The sequence below is a fragment of the Monodon monoceros genome, unplaced genomic scaffold, assembly GCF_005190385.1.
Source record: "Monodon monoceros isolate NGI ecotype Baffin Bay Population unplaced genomic scaffold, NGI_Narwhal_1 Super_Scaffold_3, whole genome shotgun sequence".
Lineage (NCBI taxonomy): Eukaryota > Metazoa > Chordata > Mammalia > Artiodactyla > Monodontidae > Monodon > Monodon monoceros.
This window is the reverse complement of record NW_021703780.1, coordinates 67,657,770-67,673,539: the sequence shown is the minus strand read 5'-3', so window position 1 is coordinate 67,673,539 and position 15,770 is coordinate 67,657,770. Positions and strand designations below refer to the sequence as shown.

The 15,770-nt window shown below is 47.4% G+C and overlaps 1 protein-coding gene across 1 annotated transcript in view; it reads right to left on the bottom strand.

Moving 5' to 3' along the window:
• The window catches only part of CACNA1D (calcium voltage-gated channel subunit alpha1 D), a 323,373-nt gene that overhangs the window by 156,482 nt on the left and 151,121 nt on the right, over window positions 1–15,770 (bottom strand). Inside the window, exon 4 of the mRNA XM_029243849.1 lies at window positions 2,513–2,652. Within this exon, the coding sequence (XP_029099682.1) occupies window positions 2,513–2,652 (140 nt within the window). The remainder of the gene's footprint in view (window positions 1–2,512; window positions 2,653–15,770) is intronic.

Here is a 15,770-nt window from a genome sequence, read left to right as displayed (position 1 = left end):
TCATTATTTTTTGTGTTACTCCTATGTCTTCAAATTCCTTGATTATTTTCTTCTATTGAGTCTAATCTGCTGTTAGGCCAATCCAGGGAATCTTTCATTTCAGATATGTTTTCCAGCTCTCAAAGTTCCATTTGGTTCTTTTTTTTACATTGTCCCATCTTTTCTCACTGTAGTCATATATTCCTTTTAGGTCCATAAACATATTTATAATAGCAGTTTTAAAAGTCCTGTAAAGGAATTCTCCACTAATCCCACCATGTCTGTCATTTCTAGGCCTGTTTCTATTGATGGAGTTTCCTGCTGATTATGGGTCACAATTCTTCACATGTCTAGTAATCTCTGACTGGATGCTGAACACTTTAATTATCTGGATTTTGTTGTCTTCGTTTAAAGAGTGTTGAGTTTTGCTTTGGCAGGCACTTAAGTTACTTGCATGTCAGTTTGCTCCTTTTCAGGCTTCTTTTCAAATATTATTAGTAAGGGTTCCAGCTGGTTTTTACTCTGGAACAAGAGTTGGCAAAATTGTTTTGTAAGGGGCCAGACAGTAAATATTTTAGGCTTTGTGGACCTAAACCACACAACTCAACTATGTAAACAAATGCTTGTGACTGTGTTACAATAAAACTTTACAAAAATTGGTAGCAGGCTGAATTTGGCCCGCTGACCACAGTTTGCCAATCCCTGCTCTGGAGTTAGTTAGCCCGTACTACTAATGGCCCTTCTGGGGTCTCTACTGACAGTCCAGGGTGTTCAACGAGGCCTTTCCACTCTGGTTGGTCATAACTTGAACAACTCAAAGACCTATGTGAGTCCTAGTTATTAGTCAGCTATAGCCCCCCAGATTTTCTTTTTTCCCTAGTCGTAATCTTTGCCTGGCCTTATGGACTATCACCCCACGTAGGGTAGCTTAGTCTTTAGCCAAAACTCAAGACGACCCCAAGGCATACTTACAGACCTCTTTCTCTCAATATCTCCCTCGCTGCTCCCATATCATGCCTCTCAAATTTCAGCCACCTCAGCCTCCCTGAACTCATCTCTGTCTCTTCAACTCAGTGAGACTGCCGCACTCTTCTTGGTTCCCTGTCTTTGTGCTGTATGATAATCCGAAAAACGCCTCCAGACAGAAAGATGATTTCTAGGGTAGAGACAAAAGAAATGGAGCTAAGCAGCTCCATACTCTAGCTGAACAGGAAGTCCAGAGTCAGGAGAGTCACAGCAAGATTATTCCAGAACCAAGAGACCTGTAAGGCTCCTGCTTGCCACTCCTTGTTAAAGTTCATCAAATACAGGAAGGTATGATACATATCTTCATTTTAGTTCATGCTGCACTACCTTTGCCACAATACCTTAGAGTCCAATGTACTAGGGTGGTTTTTGCGAAAGTTAACATTTTTCTCCGTAAGTCTAATCATCCTGTTGGGCTACCACTCTGGATCCCACTTTAACTCCCTAGGCTTGAAAGAACAGGCTCAAAATTTATCTCACTCTCCCAATATCCAGCAGTATTAGTCTCCCATGAAAAGCTAAAGGATTCGTGATAAAGAATAATCCAAAAGAAAAATCACCTTGCTCAACTGCAGAAGCCGTTTGAGTGAAGTCATGGAGATAAAAACAGAAAGGCCATTTAACATTCTCTCTAGATAGGAGAAAATATAATTTTAGGAGCAACCCATTTTACAGCTAGGCAGCTAAGACTCAGCAAAGGAATAGATCTTGTTTTCCTATGTGGGTATTTGGTCCAAAGACCCAGCATTCCTCCGACACTGATTCATTTTCTCTTGCTGGAAACATTTCCAGGTGTTGAAGAACCAGAATAACACAGGCCACCGTTTTTCTTTTCTTTTTTTTTTTTTTTCCACTGTTTTTTATTTTAACATTCTCCTTTAACTGAAACTGTTGGTGTCTTCTTCCTGTGACAGGATTCGGGGAGAAGGCATGATTCTTTGCATTTTCTGGTTTATTTCATTTCATGTCGGATATCTGATATTTTTCAAACACTTGTTTTGTTATGTGAAATGGGATAGTAGCTTGCCACATCTTTTCTCCCAACTCAGCAGAAAAAATTAATAGCTTTCCTCAAGGGATGTTAAATAGAGTACCTCACTGCTATGAAGGATTTATTACTTTTTTACTGTTTTATTTTGGTTTTTTAACTTAGTGGGGTGTTAAGCATAAGAGCTGTACATGTTGGACTCAAAGCACCAGCAGGGCTGGCCTATTTGTGGAGGCCCAAGGCCCTGTAAGATGAACCCTGTCACATCACAAGCTGAGCTTAAACTTCCTTCCTTAACACGTTACTGAAAGAGGGAGTAACAACAAGAGAATTTCAAATTGGTTTCTGCCCAGAGACGGACAGCAGCATCATCAGGCTTCAAAGAACTCCTGACACGTTCTGGCAACAATCACTGGCACGAAGGACCAACCCTGTTCCTTTAAAATACTGTTTTCTGTTACTCCCCACCTCCCATTTCCCCCCCCCCCAAAAAAAACTCCTCAAATAAAAGGGACTTACCCTACTATTACTATAACAAAATCCAGTAAATTCCATCCATTTCTAACATAAGCATTAGGATGTAGCAATAGTCCATACGCTATAATCTTCAAAAATGTTTCGACTGTAAAAATAATCAGGAAGGCATATTCTACTTTTTCCTGTGAAGAGAAACAAAGAAATTTTAAAAAGCGGGGGGATGGGGAAGAAGAAAAGAAACAGGGATTAGATCAGTATCTCAGAGATATAAACATTTTTCTCCAAGCAAAGTTTTATTATGAGAAATGGAACAATTAACACTGCACCTGGAGCAAGAAGGCATTTTAACTCTAACACTGAATTTCTCATAAGCAACTAAGTGTAAAACACTTTTCATCAGTGGCTATGTTACTGCACTTTGCAACCTGCCTTGATGTGTGTGCAGTGACTCTGCCTAGGACATAACAGCACGTTTGTTATTTGCACACATTTGCAAAATACAGCGTGTTTTCCTCCCAAGATTGCCAAATCAGGCCCAGAAAAGCACAAGGATGCAACAAAGATTCCCACAGGGCTTTGAACAGAATATCCTTTGGAAGAAAGCAAATTGCGTCTGCTTTGACCCTCTCTTCCTCTCGGGTTTCCATCTGACTTCTAAGTCAGGATCATCTTTGTCACTGAGCAGCAAGGTGACCTCGGCAAGTCCCTCCAATCCCTTGGACCTAAGTTTCCTCACCTGCACAGTAAGGGGAGGGGATTCAGGACGGCAAGCCCACAGCCTCCTTGCTGGCGTGCCGCCTCTCCCGGCTGACACTACTGATGGGTCACCACGCTCGTTCCCAGGGAGCCTGGACTCAGCCCCTGAATCCTCCTTTTCTTCCAGACTCAGCAGCCACTCCCATCTGACTGCCGCAGACCTCCGAGATGCCACCCTCAGGCTAGAGGGCTCTTAGGACCTTTCCAGTTCCATCTCATGCGATTCCATGAGCTGGAGAAAATGCATCCATCAGCAGGTCTAAAAATGTTGGCTCTTTCGTCTTTTACAAAGGTTTTCTTTATACAGCTTTGGTTTCAATAGAAATATAGACCACTGAGATGTGTGCGATTAATTTTACAAGAGGCATTTGCTGGCAAAAAGCTACTGAAATAATAACTAAATGAAAACTCGTAAGTAATTAAAACTGTCCCATACAGGCCATAAAGTCCTCTGCTGATATTAATTCCCCTCTGTGAGACCCGAGGAAAGTTACGAATGCCTCAGGAAAATGGAAGTCACAGAATTCATTTATTAAGATGCTTGGTGCAAGGGGGCGAATAAATTTGGCTCAGGAAATGCTTAGTGAGCACCTCTTCTGCGCGATGGGCCCCACACCAGGAGCCAAGGTAAGAAAAATGGCTCCACTGTGGTCCTATCTTCGAAAGGTTTAGTCCGGTGCAAGAGGTAGGGGTTCAACTGTGGTACACAGAGGACATCCCAGGAGCGGGAACTGACAAAGAGCAGCTCTGCACCTTCATAAGCAGTTCTGCCCTCTGATAAGGCCAAAGGGTGAGACCACTCCTCCCCTGCAAGGACTTGCTTTGTTCCACGTGAGCACTTTTATGCCTAAGCCACCCTGGGGTCTAGCCGTCCGCCGCCAGAGTGCCACCCCTCCATCGCAGACGAGTCCCAGTCCCGGGTGGGACTTCACTGAGTCTTACCACTGCATCCTTCCTCTTTACCAGCAGGGAAACCATCTAACCCCGGCAGTACCCCAGGCTTTACCCCCATTATCGACTCCCCACTGGTCACACTGAAAAGCCAGTTCATCGGTTCTTCCCCCCCACGTCCCTGTCATTCCTAACGTGCCCCCAGAGCACCTCTCGATCCTCAGAACACCATCCTAGCAGTCTAATAAATTCCTCTGTGGTGTCACTTAGCCAGAGACAATGTGTTTTCAATTTTAAAAGCCTAGCTCATCCCCAACCTCCACACTCACGCTTCGTCCAGATCTGCCATCAGGTCCTGCTCTCAGCCTGGCTCATCTCATCCCATGCACCCCGCACCCCTCAGCAGGCTGCGAGGCCTTCTCGGACCATGACCTACTCCCTCCGCACAGCCAGCCACACCCTCCAGGCTGGGGTGAGCCGCTGAAACCTCCCAGAGTGGCAGCGTGCATGCCCCCTCGTGCCACACGCAGACCTCCAAGGACTCCTCTGTTTACTCTCTGCACTCCTTGTGAGCCTCGTGAGAGCAAGGGCTCGTCTTCCCGTTCACTGCCACATCCCTGTGTGGTGGGTTCCCACGAGAGGTGCACTCAGGCCACTGTGGATATTCTGAGGAATAGAGACTGACTTTGCTACTAGCTACAGAGGAGAGATCCAGGAAAGCTTCAATGAGGCAGTGACGCTAACTTGGAGAGCTAAAAGGAAAAGCCACTCTGTTGCTTTAACAAGAAGCAAAAAATCCCTGAATAAACCAATCTGCTGTACTCAAATTAGACCCTGACCACCAAAGGTAGATCGTCAACATGTTTTTGCAAGTTAGAGTTGTAAGGGAACAAGGTAAGCTGGAAACAGCACATGGATTTTACAATTCCTCTTCCCGTTTTATCCTTTCTGCTTTATTTACTGGGCCAGACGGGGAAAAAAAGGCTTTTGCTGCCATCAGTATTCATAGCAGTTATATCCCTATATCAACACAGCGCTATAGTGCAGAGCAGACAAACAAGACAGGGAACAGAGAGTACACCTGCCAAACACAGCTTGTTTTTCCTCTTTAGCGTTTACTTACAAGTAATTTTGCCACAATAATACAAGGGCCATTCACGCAACTGAATTGTTTAGGGTTCTTTTATCCCCTTCTCTCATCCTCCTCTGTCTCCTTTTTGAAGACTTTGTTTTCTCTTTCCAAAATCCTCAGTGCATTACTTGATGGAATTGACTATAAGAAATATAACCTTGCTGTAACATGATTCTTCCTTACAGAGACTCTACCATGGTGCCAGGTGAACAACCACAGCCTGGAGAGCATGACAGACCAGTCTGCCCAGAAGCCAGTGTCATCTTGGTCCCCAGTCCTGCCATTTAAAAGGACTCCAGGGCTTCCCTGGTGGCGCAGTGGCTGAGAGTCCGCCTGCCGATGCAGGGGACACGGGCTCGTGCCCCGGTCCGGGAAGATCCCACGTGCCGCGGAGCGGCTGGGCCCGTGAGCCATGGCCGCTGAGCCTGCGCGTCCGGAGCCTGTGCTCCGCAACGGGAGAGGCCACAACAGTGAGAGGCCCGCGTACCACAAAAAAAAAAAAAAAAAAAAAAGGACTCCAGTAAAACAAATACACCTCCACATTTAAGCAAATGTAGTGTTAAAAAAAAAATCTTGCAAAACAACAATCATGGGAAGGGGAGGTAATTACTTCACAAGAGGATTGTTCATTTGAGAAAAGAATGTTGGGTTAGTGATCTGAAAGGAAGCCACCAAAAAGTCAGGTTCCTTGCAGGGTGGGGTGGGAACGTGCAACTGGCTGAAGGACCGTGAGACGTCACACAGAAAAGATATGGAGTCAGCAGCTGGGATGGAAGAAACCACAAGAAAGGATGAAGGGATGGGATGGATGAAAAGAGGCGAGCAAGGGCCCTCAAGAACTGAATATGAAATGAGGTGGCCCCTGGGCAGGGACTGCACCTTAAAAGCCCTAGCCCAGGCTAAACAAAAAGAGTACATGACTCCTGCACCCCAGTCTCCCTGCATTTGCCAGGCACACTCAACCAGCCACCAGCAGGGATCTGTCTCACTAGCAAGGGATCCTGGGTGGGCAGGGCCAGCAAACCATCTTTTAAGAAAGCACCAGTTCTTCACCAGGGACCACCCTATTATGTGGATGAAAAGTCCCCCATGAGACTCAAGTCACTAGAGAAATAAAGGCTTAAAATCAAATTCTGCAACCTGATTTATCTTCTTTAAACAGTGAAGTTTCACCAAACAGGAGAGGCTCTAAACCAACAGTCTCTAAACCAGTTAACCCCTCACAGAGCCTTGAGAAACAGAAAGTGTCAACCGGCAGGGAATAGGAGATGCCAGGATCTTTGACTGTACTTGGTTGGCAGCTGTCCTATTTTTAAGCATCCCTTTACTAGTGCTGTGGTACTAACATCCATCCATCCACCATCAATCTATCCATCCATTCATCCATCCATGCATCCACCATCAATCTATCCATCCGTTCATCCATTCATCCACCCATCCATCATCTACCCATCTATCCCTGAGCACCTGGGTCCTCCTCAGAAAGCCTGACCCCTACCCTCACAGAGCTCCCGGCCTGCTGTCAAAAGATCAACAAAGGCTTGATGAGCCATGTAAGGTTCACCTCTCTGCTTTGCTCATCCACCCACAGGGCCCAAGTCTTTGCAGTGGTCTCCTGGCGTACACCCTGGCAGAAGGTACAGAGTCTCCCCTCCACACACATATCCCTTCTGTGTCCTGCAGTCCCGGGCTCCCCATTGGCAGAGATCATCTCTTACTGTCTTTGAAACCCCAGCATCCAGCACCATACAGGGCACACATAAAGTACTCACAGGTGCTAATAGGAGGTAGAGAAGAAAAAAAGAGAAGGAATTAAGCAACAAAGCCAGACTGAAAGGGGACTATAAAAACATGAGAACTTGGGATTCTAGCAATATGTACCAAAAAGCAAAACAAGCAGGGTAGGAATCTTTCTAAGTTACCAAAAACCCTTCCTATAACACACCTGGAATCAACGGTCAGAGTGTAGAGACAATAAATAGCTGATCCCGACATCTCACAGGCCCTCTCTTTCAATCCCAGCCTGAGCCCCCGGTGAACGCCTTCACCTTCCACCCTCCTGTACCTTCTGGCTTGCTTGCTTCTCTCCTGCAGGAGTGTCCACTCCAAATCCTGGGCCGAGCTGCTCCCTCCCACTGTGTTCCCAAGTCCATGCTTTCCCTTCTCCATGCCTCTGCCCACGCTGCTTCACCCACCTGGTGTGCCTACCCCCGTGTGTGTCCACTCCCCTCTTTGGTGAGCACACAACCCTGACACGGCAGTAGCACAAGCCCAGCACAGGGCTGTGGAGAGAACGCAGGGCTTGGAGCTATATCTGTGTTCTGCTGGCCCCAGCTCAGCCCCTGACTGACTCAGGTCCACATCCGGTTCCCTCGCTGTAGAATGCCTCCCCCCACCCCAACCCCCACCAATTCCCGCCTTTTCATCAGGCTGAGTTCTACTTGTCCTTTGAGGCTCAGCTTAAATGACACTTTCTCAGCAAAAGCTTTGCTGACCTCCCAGACAAAATTGGGCCCACTGTCAAAGCTCACCATATTTCTGCATAGCCCTATTCACAATGGAAATTTTTAATTAAAAAAAAAAACTACCTCTTTGATACTTGTCTCTCCCAATAAATGATAATTTCTTATAAAATCAGAGACCATTTCTATTTCATATGTCACTGTATTCCCAAGTCTGTCACAAAAATAGATACTGAGTATTTATAAATGAAGAAATAAATGAGCAAAATGAGAAGTTTTGACCAAACATTATTCAATAGCCCTTCCTGCTAAGACATTCCATAATTGTTTTAGTCAGCTCAGGCTGCCATAACAAAATACCATAGACTGGGTGGCTGAAACAAACAGAGGCTTATTTCTCACAGTCTGGAGGCTGGGAAGATCAAGGTGCCAGTTGATCTGACGTCTGGTGAGAGCCTTTTCCCTGGCTTGCAGATGGCTGACTTCTCATGATGTCCCCATCTGGCCTTTCCTTGGTGGAAATATACACACGGAGAGAGAGATCTCTTCCTCTTCTTCTCAGGGCACTAATCCCAACATGAGGGCCCCACCCTCAAGACCTAATCTAACCCAAATCACTCCCCAAAGGCCCCACCTCCACACAACATCCCACTGGGGTTGAGCTTTGAACACATGAACACGGGTGGGGGAGGGGGGGCGGGACACAGACATCCCACCCATAACAATACTGCAGGCCCTGTCCCAGGAAAACGCCCATGGCTAAACACCTGGGAAGAGCCTCACAGCTCCTGCTCTGCACCCACGGCCTCCCCACCTCTAGTCAGAGGGAGGAGTACCCAGAAGGGCAAATCAGTCAAGCGTGATGAGAGGTCCAGGGCTGCAGGAGCACAGGTGTGAGGGGAGGGGGAGGATGAAGGGACCGAGGGACACCATGGACTTGGGGGTGGGAGTGAGAGGAGGTCAGGTTCTAAGGCTGGGTCTCTGTTTCTCACCTGTAAAACAAGAAGCCTGAATGGATGATGTCTTCCAGTGTGAAATTACAATTCTCTATGACCTGATGAGCAATGTCCAGACTCAGGCTTCAGAGGGAAGCCGTGTGAGGGACCAGGGACCCCAGGGAGGACAGCCAACCAGGAGCAGCAAGACCCAAGAGCAGCCATTGCCTTGTCAGGTGACCAGGTCACCCGAGGTTGCCCGAGGGACCCTCCCACCTGCTGCCTCACACATTCCAGGAGGTGCCCTCAGGAGCTGTGGCCACTCTTACAGGGTTCTGATGTGTGATTCAACCTCCAGTAAACTCTACCGGGGATCACGGGACGGGGAGCAGCAGGCGGCCTCAGCTCAGAGTGCTGGGATGAAAACAGAGGTAATGCTTTCCTCTGCAGGTATTAATGAAGTATGTACTTAGAGGGCCGCCAATGGGTAGCTGATGCCACATTCACATGAAGAGACTGGCTGGAATAGGCAGCATGCCTTCCTTCTTCTTCACCTTTGGTTTCTAAGTACAAATTGTAGAGCACATGTGAGTGAGCCCATTTCTTGTGGCACTCGGCTAAGCTATTTGCCCCTTCGGCTTCTCAGTTTCCTCATCCATAAAACCAGGATACTCACCCTTGCCCACTCAGGTGACGGTGAAAATCAGATTAAGTGAAGTGGGAAAGAGCCCTGTGAACCATCAGAAACTCACCATCAAAGGCCACCGGGACAGGAAGGGGCAAGGCCGCACTCCCGGGCTCTGGAAGTGGAGTCCCAGTAGGAGGACCAGGAGATGGGACAGAAACCTCATAGGACCGTCGCCAGCCCAGCGATCCCATGACCACCCAGGCCAAGCAGGGCCACTGCCCCGGATGCCGTCCAGAATGTACCCGAGACAACAAATGAAGGTGGCCTGGCTGACCGCTCCATGGAGACCAACTTCAAAGACACCTGGTCCATGGGAAGAGGGCGGAGGAAGCTGACAGGGCACTCTCGCTGGATGTGGCCTCACTTACCGGCAGCACCGACGCAGCTGCTGCTTGGCTGCAGGGGTAGAGCAAGCAGCTGGCAGGGGGTGGCTCACTATGCTTCTTGCCACCCAGCAAAGCTCGCAGGGTAACAGCACCCTGACTTCCCTCTGAGAATTGCTCCTTTCCTACTTTCAGTCCAGGGGCCACAGGGGTCGGCATGTGACCCAGGTTACTGGTTCAGGGATAGGCATGCGTCCCAATGCCCACCAACCAGGTCCAGTTAAAGCTAATCCTGGGTTTCACTCAGCCACTAGGCCAGAAGTTCTGTCATTGGCTTGACTTAGCTCTCAGAGGCTATAAGCCTAGAGTTACCAGGGGGACATAAAGATGAAAAGCCAACACCTAGGGAAGCCAAGCCAAAAGATGAGGAGAGAGCCAAACAGAAAGACAGAGAAGCTCAGACAGAGGAAAGCACCTAGCTCTGATGCTACTGTATGAGCCCCTGGATCAAGCTGAACCTGAAGGCAAAATTCTCCCCCCACTTTTGGGCTTTTCAGTTACAAAAGCCAATAAACTGAGCCAGTTTAGGTTCGGTTTTTGGTCAATTGCAAACAAAAGTCCTAACTAGATACCGGGGGCCTACAGGATCACTCTGCTTCTCTGAAAGTTAAAGCACCTAAGAGAATCTTCAGCAGCTCCTCACCTCTCAAGAGATTCAACTCCTTGGATGACTCCCTTTGACCCACAGGCTTGGCGATGGTTCTCTGTGCACAGGACCCATAAGCCCTGCAAGTCACTGCCTCTGGGAGTTCATCTAGGCTCAGCTTTCCAGATTTCCTCCTTCCATCTCATCCATTCTCTGTTGCTGTCTTCAATTCCAACTGGCTTCTGGGACTCTACACACTCCTGAAAACCTGATGCCTCAGACTTGGCTTGCTTCCCATCCCACTCATCCTGGGACCCCTCGGTAGTGGGTACATTCTGTGGTTGGCAGCCATACACCTCCTCACCCAGCTTCACCACGAAGGCACTGCCCACCTCCACCCCACCTTGCTTGGACTTCAGGCACCCTATTTCAATTTAATTCAACCATATTCACTGGGTATCCGTTCCATACCAGGTGCGGTCCTGAGCACTGGAGATAAAAGATGGCTAAGACAGTGTCCATGTCCTGGTGGAGGACAGCTGATGTATACATAAACATTTCTAGACAGAGCAGACGACAATCAAAGCTAAAGCCGAGGACTGGGAATCTCCTGTGGGGAGATGTGGGATGGCGCAACTAATTGTGTGTGGAGCATTTGGGAAAGCTTCTTGAAAAGCAGAGGGCAGTATCACATCTCAATTCCTCCATCTGGCATCCCCAAGGACCTCTACACAATCTGTCTATGCTCTACGTACCAACAAACAGCTGATATGTTACCCCGCCGGGCACAGGGCCTCTGTTCCACCCAGCTCCCTCTCCTCCTCCACGACCCCCTCTGCTCCCGTCTGTCAGCTCCCATAACACCCTGCATATACGTCACACTCACTGGACCCTCTGGTCTCTGTCACTGCTCTTCTCCGCCCCTGAAAGCATTTTTTTTCTATTGATCTAAATCCTGCTCCACCCTTTCAGAGAAGACTGGGGCATTTCATTTCCCCTGAGTGCTCTTCTGCCCACCCCCCTTTCAAAAGCATGATGCACTTATCGGGGAAGGCAAATGACCGCTGTGTGCCTCCTGCCTCTGCTCCCCAGGCACCCCTGCAGCAGACACCCCTCGCCGGTCTCCAGCCAGCACTCCTCCGACTGCACCCTAACGCAGCTTCACACGGTGCCCAATCAGGCATCACCCCCAGACTGGAGTGGGCATGTGAGTCAAAACTATTTGCCACCCCAGAGTTAAAACTTGCACCACCTGCAGTTAATCATGAAAGTAAATCATAACAAATGCTTGAGCACCATTGTAAAGCAATTATACTCCAATAAAGATGTAAAAAACAAAAAAGAGAGATACGTACCACAATGTTCATTGCAGCTCTATTTACAACAGCCAGGACATGGAAGTAACCTAAGTGTCCATCGACAGATGAACGGATAAAGAAGATGTGGCACATATATACAATGGAATATTACTTGGCCATAAAAAGAAATGAAACTGCGTTATTTGTAGTGCGGTGGATGGACCTAGAGACTGTCACACAGGGTGAAGTAAGTCAGAAAGAGCAAAACAAATACCGTATGCTAACACATATATATGGAATCTTTAAAAAAAAAAAAAAAAAAAGGTTCTGATGAACCTAGGGGCAGGACAGGAATAAAGACACAGATGTAGAGGATGGACTTGAGGACACGGGGAGGGGGAAGGGTAAGCTCGGACGAAGTAAGAGAGTCGCATAGACTTATATATACTACCAAATGTAAAATAGCTAGCTAGTGGGAAGCAGCCTCATAGCACAGGGAGATCAGCTCGGTGCTTTGTGACCACCTAGAGGGGTGGGATAGGGAGGGTGGGAGGGAGATGAAAGAGGGAGGGGATATGGGGATATATGTATACATATAGCTGATTCACTTTGTTATACAGCAGAAACTAACAGAACATTGTAAAGCAATTATATTCCAATAAAGATGTTTAAAAAAAAAATGCTTGAGCACCAACTACGTAGGAGGCCATGAAAGAAAGCAGAGAGAGGCAAGGCACTGCCCTGCTTTCCTGAGCTCTTGGTCTAAACTGGGCAGGTGAACCTATGAGGTGTCGTCTTGTATAATTTGTAGATTGTCACTACCTTGAGGGCAAGATCCATTGCATCTACCTCTGCAGACCCTCTCACCGTACAGAGCAGAGAAATGAGCACTTAGCCTCAATAAATGCCAACATGGCATCATCCACAAAAAAAAAGGAGAAAAAAAGCAGAGCCCGATGCTGCATGTCTGAGCACCTGGGCGGAGACCTTGTCTCACTGTCAGGGAGCCCCACCAGCAGTTCTGACACCCAGGCCCAGATCCATTCGCCTCTCCCAGGTGGAAGTACAGAGCTAGTCTTTCTTTCTTAACTGAGCCAGGCCTTTACATCCCCTTCTGACAGCTCAGGTCAAGGTAAACGGCAGTGAGATTATGTGCCCTGCGTGGGGCTGATCAAAGTAGCTTGCTGCCTCCCTGGGATCTAATGGGCCCAGGTCATGTGAAAACTGCCAAGCCCCATCATTCTATAAAAGAAGTCTTTTCTTAGTATTGCTTCATTTGCCTGACACGAACCAAATGCTCCCACGTGTCCACTTCCTTGGCTGAAAAGAAATGGGCAAACATTTCAAAATGGCAGGAACTGAGTAAGTTTAAAACCAAACATCTTCATTCTGACAAGAAAGCAGTCATTCCTTTTCTCCATTAACAGAGGTTTTCACATCTGTCTATGGTTAAATTTCCTGACATCTGAATTCTAAGTGTAATCTCATTTCACGCCCCCGACGCTCACTTGTACCCCTATAAACACACCATGTGCACACCTGCACACAGTATCTAAGAAAAGAAACATGTTCCTATCTCTCATCTCAACGGATTCTCCAAACTACGGAGTAAGACAGGCAAAGACGGGATTACTATTTCCATTCATGTATAAGGGTCACAGTCAACAGGAACAACAGAAAGCAGTAACCGTGCCCTCTGGTTTGAAGAGACCTTACTGCACCCACCTGGTGGGGAAGCATACTTCCTTGCCAGTCCCATGGCTGCCAAGTCTCACCTGGGCTTTTATGGAGCTCCACCAGGACCTCAGCCTCGGGTCATCCAGACAACTTGGACGGAGCAGCCTGAGGACGCACCTTGGGGGCGGAGCTGCCGACTGTAATAGTGTTGGTGCCTGGTGGGCAGTGCTGCCCCATTTAAGAACATTTGCAGTCACCTGTTCAGATGCACTCTGACCTTGTCCAGAGGACAAAGAGCCTGGGGTCAGCTTCCAGATCTGCCCCTTACTGGCTTTGTGGACTCAAGCAAGTGACTTGACCCCCTCCTTGCTGCTGCTTCTTCATAAAGTGAGAGTAAGAAGGGCAGAAGTGGGCCAGGTTTGTTGTTGAATGTGAATGAGGCAACACAAGTAAAACACGTGAGCCAGGGTCCGTGTGGCGCACACACCCATGGACGCTGGCTCACTTTACTGGTGCGTCTGTGTCACACGCTTCCCTGGCCTGGCCACGCCCCAGGAACAGCACAGGGCCTGGCACAGAGCACCTGCTAACTACTCGCTACATGGGCACTGGGTCCAGGGCCCAGCTCGCTGCCCACCCTGCAGGTCTGCACACCCCCAGGGCAGGCATCTCCCCGCCCCCCGAGGGGGCCAGCCCGGGGTCAGCACCTGCTCCTCTCTGAGGGAGACAGACGCCCATCTAGCCCAGCTCCTACACCGCCTGGACTGTCCAGCAAAGTCTGCCTGGGGCCCATCATAGAACAGGACACTCAGGAGGTGAAACAGGGCTCAGCTCCCAGGCCACGTGTCAACCGTGCCAGCAAAGGTGGGTTGGGGGAGCAGGCACCATTCAGCTCACCAGGTGTGTCTCTCCACCATAAAAACCAGTCTTTGGGATGAACAACCCTCATTCACAGTCAGCTTTTCTCCAGTAAATGCAACGAGACCATAGGAACATAGATCATTTCTTTCTGAATAAATTCATAAAGTCATGAATCAGTGTTTAAAAATACATAAAGTGTGGAGTCTATAACTGAGATAAAATACGTGATACATTTACTCAGAAGATTAATTACTCCATGCCTATAATTCATCATTGTTTTAGTATTAGAAAGTAAAATGAAGTCAATTTAAAAGACGTGGGGTGGGTTAAAAACCAGGCACCACCTAATTGTGGTCCTGAAGTAGAAATCAATACCCAAGGCCATGACTAAGCAGAACTGAGTGTCTGCAGACCCACTCCAAGCTTTCCTCGCATTGATCTGGCCTTGCCAGTCAAACCTCTCCCTCTTCTGTCACTTACCAGCTCCCAGAAGCCGGGGCTGGGGTGGCCAGCAAGAGGGTGCAGCAGGGGTGTCTGCCACCATCCCCCAAGCTCAGACCCGCACAGGCTTTCTACGAGCAATTCCATTCTCAGAAAAACTGGTGGCTCCGGAAGCAGTCACTAGAGGGGATTCTGTTTTGTCAAGTGGCTAGGGTTAGTTCCTAACCTCTACTGTTCTTTTTAAGGTAACTTTTTATTTAGTATCTGCCTCGCTCCGAAAAAGAACTCTAGGCAGCAAGAATACAAAAATTTGAAGTAAATGAGTAAGAGAATCCTAGATGGCTGTTTAAAAGAAAGTGGGAGATCTACATGTAAGGGCAGGAAAGGATGTCTATGGTACATTACTACAGGAATAATGCGAATAACATGATCCCTTTGATGTCTGAGGAAGTCTCTTAATAAGCCAGTCTGCAGCACAGACACCTGAAAATGAAAAGGCTTGCCTCTGAAAGCAAGATCACGGGGGACTTTCTGTCTCTACTTTTAGGTATGTCTGATTTGTGGTTTTCTCACTGAGCATCTTTAAAATCAGCTGGAAGTCTAAATATTTAGGACAAATCATAAGATGAGAAATTAAAATTAACAAGGAAAAGAAGATAAAATGAAACAGGAATAAGATCATGACGAAGATGTGCACTATGAACACATTTTTATTAATGTGTCTGTAAGATTTCTAACAGCTAATGTGGAAGGAAAGCAGACCAGTGACACAAGTCACCTTATCTTTTGAATGAAATTGTTTCTCAGAACAAAAATATTTCTCCAGAGGATTTGCTTAGAGGAATCCGCTGACAATATGAATTGAGCATTAATTATAGGAATTCGATTAATCTTTGCCTATCTTCATGGAATGTATACCGTAATGGAGAAGACGTTTAAAGTGGAATGAATATGAAGTTCATTTGGTGGTTTACATCCAGAAATTTTTGAAAAATGAGATAAAATAGAATGGAAACTATCGCAATGCATGGCAAATATGAGAATTTAGTGAGAGTAAGTATATTTTCATCCAAGTCATGTTTTCAGATGATTTATACATAGATGTTTGGGAGCTACAATGTAAAATGTATATACTACCTTTGCCACCCTCTCAGAAAAAAATGTTGACAAACAGAGCTCTAGAAGCCAAT